The following is a 7869-nucleotide window of genomic DNA, read 5'->3' as shown; positions in this document are numbered from 1 at the left end:
TTTTCGTTGTGCAAATATGATTCTAAAATACACAATGCAAACACAATTCTAAAATACACATACTTCCGTTGTATATTTTTTCACTCTTAATTGCACAACGAAAATATAATTTTGTTTTATAATTTTCCAAGGGGCAATTTTAGAATATGGGTAAAATGCACCCACATAAAGTAGTGTCATTAGCAAAAGTGATGGTGCTCGTAATTTTGTAGGGAGCAATTTTAGAATATGGGCAAAATGCACCAACCTAAGTAGTGTCATTAGCAAAAGTGATAGTGTTCACCACAATACCCTTAAAAATGTTTTGGATAGAGAGGGTGCTGAAAAAACACATTCAATATAAAAAAGGCAATTGCTTCCGACATCTCATTTTTTCAGTTCTTGCATCCCTAAATATTTTAATATCCCAAACTTGCCCTTCTCCCCTCACTCTCCCTCTTATCCTTGCACCACTGTGACCCAGACCTCGTGTTGCCATGACTAGTTGCACCATAGTTGGCCATGGACATTGAGTCGTTGCCACGGCAGAATTTTGATTCCACAAGGTAGTCAACAATGTTTTGGATTGGGTAATCCACAATGCAAATGTACTTTGTTAGAATGTTGATTTCTACTCTACTGGAAAACTAGATAAACACTATCATTAAAGCTAAAGATAAGATGAGATAAAAAGATAACATTGATAATTTGCATGGATTGATTTCCTCATAGTGGAAATCATTTATATAACCATAATTGATGTCAATTACTGGATATTATTTATTCATATCTTATTATTTATAATAAAAACAATATTAGAAATATCAATTCCAACCTATATGATCTTTTAACCACTTTAAGTTTAGAATATATTTGATTCTCTTAAATCTGATCAAATCTGATCCTAACATACTCAATCTAGAATTATGAAACCACAATTACATTACTCATTTATAACTATAACTTTGAATTTCTCAATCTGAAAAATGAAACTATAATTCTAGAATCTTGAATCGAAGATGACCAACAACATTATGGATTGAATAATCTGAAATAGAAGTGACCCATAAAATATGTTTTAAGTTTTTGTGAATACAGACTCTTTTTGGTATTATCTTTTGCAAAAACAAATTGTTACGTTTAGATTCTTGACATTCTTTTAGTGCTTTTTTTTCTTTAGTTCTTACCTATAAGTTTAGTTAATTTAGTACTAACATGATTAATAAAATAAAGAATATTAAAATAACGAAGAATATTTCAAATTAAGATAATTAAATTATATTCAGGTTAGTCATTTGATAAAGTAATGTATTTATTATTTTATATAAACAAATAAATAAAGTAATCACATATTATTTTCTTTTATAATTTATTTTTAATTTAGTATATTATTAACATTGTCTTTATTGTTTTTACTTTTCAATTCACTGTTTTTTATAACATTGTACTGTTATAAAAAAAACTTATAATTTACTTAGACACTTATTATATATGTTTAATATTATTTTCTCATTCTAATTCATTAATTTTTAGGGTTTAATATATATTTTTAAATATATCACAAGTAGTGATTTTGTGTCCAAAGATAAATATTGTACTTTATTTTTAAAAAAATATTATGATGATGATGACGATATTTTAAAAAAGGGAAGTACAATATTTTATTATTATCATTATTATTATTACTATTATTATTATTATTATTATTATTATTATTATTATTATAAAAATCATAGTTAGAGTTAAAATATTCACTATGAACTTTTAATTTAATGTTTTAGATTAAAAAAATTGATTGCATATAGAATTATAGAAGATAATAACTTTGCCAAAAGTTATTTTAAGGATAACTCGATCTCCTCTCTTATAATTATTAAAAAAACAAAAAAGTAAAATATTTACTTAAATCAAACGGTCTTAACACTTTAACAAGAGGTTGATATAATTGCAGTGGATTTTCAACAAATATTTTCAAAATTCCATCATTCCTTTAACAACTATAAAATAATGTTCATAGAACTATACAATAATTGTCATCAATTTTAAAACACTTTGGTTTTAAAGGGTTTGAGCTTCTTTTCGATGATAATGACATTTTACATAATATAATATTTGAGGTGATTGGATCAGCATCTAATGTCTGGTTAATTTAGATTAAGTAAAGCATCAAAACATACTTACTATGCTACTTTTGACATAATATATTATAGACAAGAATCAAATGAGCAATATGTTGATGTGTGTGCATTCTTATGGCATCCAGCGATGGACGAATTACAGATAAATAAACTTAAGTATTATCATGTGTGAAAGTTGGAATTGACATCTAAATAATAGTGAAAGAAGTGATTTCGCATGTCAAAGGAAGAACAGCAAAAAACGGGGTAACAAAATAGCGACGAGACCTATTTATATTTGTGAATTGTGACGAAGGGTGGAGAGAAAAGGGAAATACATGCAGTACACGATACACTCATGACTATTTTTTTCTGTTTTTTTTTCAAATATTATTGATTTAAGGTATTTTGAATAAATTTATCTGCAAGTACTTTTAAAAGAAAAAAAGTATGAAAACAAAATAAACGTCTCTGTGAGGTAAACTTAACTTATGTATAAAAATCAGTTTTTAGAGAAGTTAATGTGAAAAAACTTTTTACAAATTAACTTTTTAAATTAATTTTTGTTTATTAAAGTGACTATGAAGAAGTTTATATAAATAAATTTTTATCATATTTGATCAATCTAGTTAGAATGTCGAATTTCATAATTTTTTTCTTATTGTATTATAAATATATGTGAATTATCTATAAGTTTTATTAATAATTAATCTTAAAAAATCTGATTCACCTTTTTTAATAAAGTTTTCACTTTAGTTTAATTTTTTTTTCTCATTCAGATGACTTAAGCTTAAAACATGTAGTGTCGGATTTAATAACTTGTGACAACCGGTGAGGAGCTTGATCCATCTTCAGCTTATTAAACTATCTAACGCTGTGGTTAACATAAAAGAGAGAGGGATTGTTTTTTTCTCTTTAATACAAATTAAAGAGAAAGAATACAGATATAAGATGTGTTTAAGAAAGAAAAAAAAGCTCATAAGTTCAATTCTTTCTACTTATAAAAACTATCATTTTAGTAAACTAAAATTTATCGATAAAAAAAACAGAAGAGAGGGAGATGTTTGAAGTGCGTTTGTTAATCATATATGTAATATTTTTAATTAATTAAAAGCTTTGCCGAAAGACATTTGCGATTTCATTGCTACCAACTTTAAGGAAAGGTGAAATTTTCTCAGCCTATTCAATTTCTTTCCCGTATTAAGTAAATGTTAGCAACGTCCTCATCTGAACGTAATTTGTTTATCCATCATCAGAAAATTAGGATTTTAATATCATGAGGAGCCAGAATTAGCAAGTCATCTCTATACACATATAACCCATTTGTGGGAGATCGAGAATCCGCATGCAGTCTGGAAATTTCTTAGTGCATTGATTAGAACTGTTTGGTACGTGCCTCTATATTTATATTTGAAGCATATATATAAAGGATATATTCCTCAGGTTGTGTACGAGTATTCCTTATAGCTAGTGACTGCCTCTTTTCTATAAAAAGTTTGAGCGCACTCGATTTATCTAGTACTTTACTGCAAAAGCTAACTTGAAACTAAGTTTCAAAAGATGCCTGGTCTTTCGTAACCTCTTTTGTACAGCACCAAAAAAATGCATTGTTGTTTTAAATTGTTTAGGGTTACGGATGATTCTTCCCTTGTACATGTGTGTGTTTATGCGGTGCATGTATGTACTCTTCTACAAAAATATGAAAGCTAGGTTTCACATTCATATATACCATACCAAAGAAAAAAGCCATATATATATATATATATATATATATATACATATATATATATATATATATATAATCGTTTATGTCGAATTGAACCCGCAGTTCAAGCAAAGAATTGAAATGACACAAAAAAAACGACATTAAAATGCAGATTCATATTGCAACTTAATTAGGTAAACTACGCATCCTCGTTTTGTGGAGGCAAAAGAAAAAAGAACAACCTTTGGATTTGTGTTCAATGCCATGCCATCGAAACAAACAAAAGCGCCTACCGCTTTGAAAAATCCATGGCTTGCCAAACCAGAGATTAATATTGATCTTCATTAGTTATGTTATCATGTTGCTTTTTCCTATCTAGAAACATTGGGTTTGATGCAGCTTATAGACATGACACTAGCAAATTATGTAGAATTAAATATTAATGATAATGAAAACTTGGCAATTTTGTCCCAACTCTGCTTACAGTATAATGGCGACAAAAGGGACTTTAAGTAGGAACATTATGATTAATAAAGATGTAAAAAAAGTGAATCACTTCAAAACAAGAAGACAAAACTGCCAAACCTATAAGTAGGGGCATGTGCTACATGCTAATTAAATTAAATACCAAACTCTAAATAGTAACAAATATGTAATATATATATATATATATATATCGAGTCATTGGTGTTTCAACCAAAACAAGAAGCTCCCACAGTCTATGTTGATTAATGAATATTTGTCCCACTTATGCTGCTTATCTTAGAGTTTCTATCTACTTGAACAATAAAGTCCCCCAAGAAGTCGCTAGCTGAATTAGTAAATAGTAAGTATTTTGTTACATTCTATTCTTCTCCGGCATCTAATTAACTAAGTATGAGAAAAAATATTATACATTGAGGTGTAAAATTTATACAATCATTTAATCATAATTGATCATATACATAATAAATTTATTAATTTTTCAAATAATTATCTTAAAATAATTTAAATAATGATTTATAATTAAATGATAATATAAAATTATTTTATATTCTTATACATAAATATTAAACTCATTAAGTATATCTTCACATTTTTGTTTCACAATATCTAGAAATAAATTAAGGTTTAGGGTGTGACATGTATGTCATATCAGGTCTGAAGGAAGCTAGGGGAAATGGATGTGGTGGAGGAAAAAATGGTTCCTGAGCAGCAGTGGCTGATAGTGGAGGCATAGTTGCACTTGCACCATCACGAGTAGTGTGGATTGAAACACTCCAAAGATTGAGATTTTGTTGTTGATCAAGAGGGCCTATGTTGCCACCCTTAGCATTGAAGCTTTGCTCAGGGCCTTGATCATAAAGAAGACCACTAAATACATGTCCTCCAATGTTCACAGTTGCTTGATACGCGATTTCATTGACCGTGCCATCTATAGAACGCACCTGAACGCAGCTGAATGACGCCATGGAACTCATAACAGCTGGAAATTTGAACTTCTCTAAACCTAAATTAGACAAATCAATGATATATATATATATATCACCAAAAATTAGGAGGGTTAAAATTATAAAAAAAGAAAAAAAAATACAAAAGAGGCAGTGATTTTGAAACCAGATTGAAGTTTCAGCTAAAAGATGAAAATATGCTGAATAAAAATGTGCTTTTATGAGTATGATGATCAAGGTTTTAAAAAATGAGTGACCTTAATTTGGATCACAACATTAAAATTTAACATTGGTCGTATTTGTGTGTGATTTGTCAAGATATCAACAAATGTGGTGACAAAACTGGAAGACAATAGCGATGGATATTTAAAATCTTGATGATTGTTTTGAGACATAGAAGGATAACATTAACAGCAGAATTAAGGAAAAGGAAGGTGTTAGGGCTGTAATTTGGGTTTAGTGGAGAAATGTACAGTACTTGATGAATATGGGTTGTGCTTGTGCCTTTTAGGAGTATCGTCTCCCTGAAGAGGTTGTTGCTGCTCCAGTTTCTGGTGGCGCCTTCTATCCACAGGAATCCAAGTGCTTCTGATATGGGTTTGGCAGTTAAAGCCTTTGTTCTTGCAGCAACTTCTGCATCTTGAGTATTCACAATCCTTCTTCGCTTGGTTCCCACAGTCTTGACACTTTGATCCCTTTACCACTACTTCTTGAGCTGCTTCCATCGTCGACCTTTTTGCCCGTCCTCTCTGTGATCTGCTGCAAGAGCTAGCAGTACTCTCAATGATGATGGGAATGGAATAAAGCGATAAATTTCTATATATAAGCACCTCGCATGAGTTCAAAAAATGAATGAATACACCATGGCAAAGCTGCCATAATTGCACGAAATAAATTATAGATTAATTGGAGTAAAACCCACAAAAAAAAAAGGTGATAATAAAGAGAAACAATTTAAATACAAGAGACATATATAAATTTACAACAAAACGCAGGCATAAACCAATTTTAAACATTAAACAGAGTGATTTTTACGTAATTTTCCACTGCTGATTAGAAATAATAATAATAATAATAATGGAAGAGATTTGGGTGATTTTGAATAAGTAAATCATTAATATTTAATATATGGTCTCAATAATTTAGGATTAGATGTCTCGATTTTTTTCATCTCTTTGAATGGCATGGTTGATGATATAGATATCAACCGCGTGTTAGTGAAGCTAAAGTTTCACGAACCATACCCAAATTAGAAAAATACTCGAAGAAAACAATTTAAAAAAAACAAAAAAAATTATACATTAACAATATAAAAATAATTTTATATTATCATTCTATTATAAAGGATATTTTATAATAAATTTATTAACTTTTATCGTTTAAGTATCTCAAAAGTCATATCAAATATTTTGTAATCTAACCTAAAAGGCATGTAATTATTTTTTTTCTTATAACAAAAGTGAAAGTATAACGATGAGACAATAAACCCCAGAATTAACCTGAAAAAAATAAACAGCCAAAAACTGTAATATCAGTTAAAACTCAGAACAATAGATAAAAACCGTTCAAAAAGAAAAAATAACAGTTAACTAAAAACGTACGGGTCCAAAAAATGTTTGATACAATGTCATTTTTTAATTTCTTTCTTGAGAAAATATGAAAGCCAACCTAAAATATGCATTTCTTTTTTATTCTAAAATGCAAACATATTAATTATTGATGTGTATCGTTGAAACTTCAAATTAAGTATTTTATATTTCAAGTGTGAGATAACCTAATTCCATAACACCTCTTTTTGTCTGAAACCTTTTTAGTTATATATATGAAGTTGGCCCTTTAATTGGACCCCATCACACGATAAAGGCCAAGCAAGAGATGTTGTATATAGCATTATGCATGCTGAACGTTCTAACTCAAATTAATTTTTCAGAACATGAAAATTAAATCTCCACACTCATATAGCTTGCCCTTTTTCACGAGATAGTTAGCCAGTCGAATAAACTAAATAAAGTTCGGCAATTTCAGTCAAATTTCAAAGCTTTGACCCTGAATTTTCAGCCCCCTCTCCCACCATCCGTGTTTTTCTGATGTTTTAACGAGAGGTATGCGTGATTTGTCACTTCCCACAAATTTAACCTGGTCAATATTGGTTTTTTTTATTTTTATAGATTTTGACTTTAAGAAATTAGATCTTGTATTTTCAAAATGCTTTTGGGTTATGTTTTAGGTCCTTCGAGGTTACCAATTTTGGTGAAACGTAAGAAGACTTCTAAGGGCGGCAAACTCCTCATCATGGAGGCGCAAAAATCGAAACGTCACTTGCATTTGAGGATTTTTATCCTATATAACTTTGCTCAGAGGAGTTTATTACCCACTTTAAACGGCATGACCATTAAAGTCACACGTGCATTAACATATGCTAAAATCACAATATTTATTGGACAATGTGTTTTAATCTAATAGTGGTAACATGTTTCGTTTTAAAAGCTGTATCTTATGTGAACATTTGTGTTGATAGAGTTAAAAACAAAATCAAATGGTTTTATCATCTTTATTTTTGGCATAAACATTTTCTATCCATTATTACTTCAATCTTTTATATCTAATCTAACAAACTTTATTATCTTAAATTATCTCT

At 29.2% G+C, this 7869-nt stretch overlaps 1 protein-coding gene across 1 annotated transcript; it reads right to left on the bottom strand.

The window, feature by feature from the left end:
* Positions 1–4876: 4876 nt before the first annotated feature.
* Positions 4877–6018, bottom strand: LOC102662493 (protein SHI RELATED SEQUENCE 3). The gene is made up of 2 exons (XM_014764634.2): positions 5710–6018; positions 4877–5290 (listed from the first exon to the last, which is right to left on the bottom strand). Exons 1-2 carry the CDS (start codon positions 5954–5956, stop codon positions 4905–4907), a joined length of 633 nt encoding a protein of 210 aa, XP_014620120.1. The 5' UTR covers positions 5957–6018; the 3' UTR covers positions 4877–4904.
* Between the last annotated feature and the right edge of the window lie 1851 nt (positions 6019–7869).

The sequence above is a fragment of the Glycine max genome, chromosome 12, assembly GCF_000004515.6.
Source record: "Glycine max cultivar Williams 82 chromosome 12, Glycine_max_v4.0, whole genome shotgun sequence".
Lineage (NCBI taxonomy): Eukaryota > Viridiplantae > Streptophyta > Magnoliopsida > Fabales > Fabaceae > Glycine > Glycine max.
The sequence above is the reverse complement of the archived record's forward strand: the minus strand, read 5'-3'. Positions and strand labels throughout refer to the sequence as shown.

Excerpts from the sequence above, each read along its gene's own strand:
- LOC102662493 (XM_014764634.2), bottom strand. The coding sequence starts at position 5,956 with ATGGAAGCAGCTCAAGAAGTAGTGGTAAAGGGATCAAAGTGTCAAGAC. Across the intron at positions 5,291-5,709 it reads GCACAACCCATATTCATCAA|GTTTAGAGAAGTTCAAATTT; the intron begins GTACTGTACATT and ends TGTCTAATTTAG.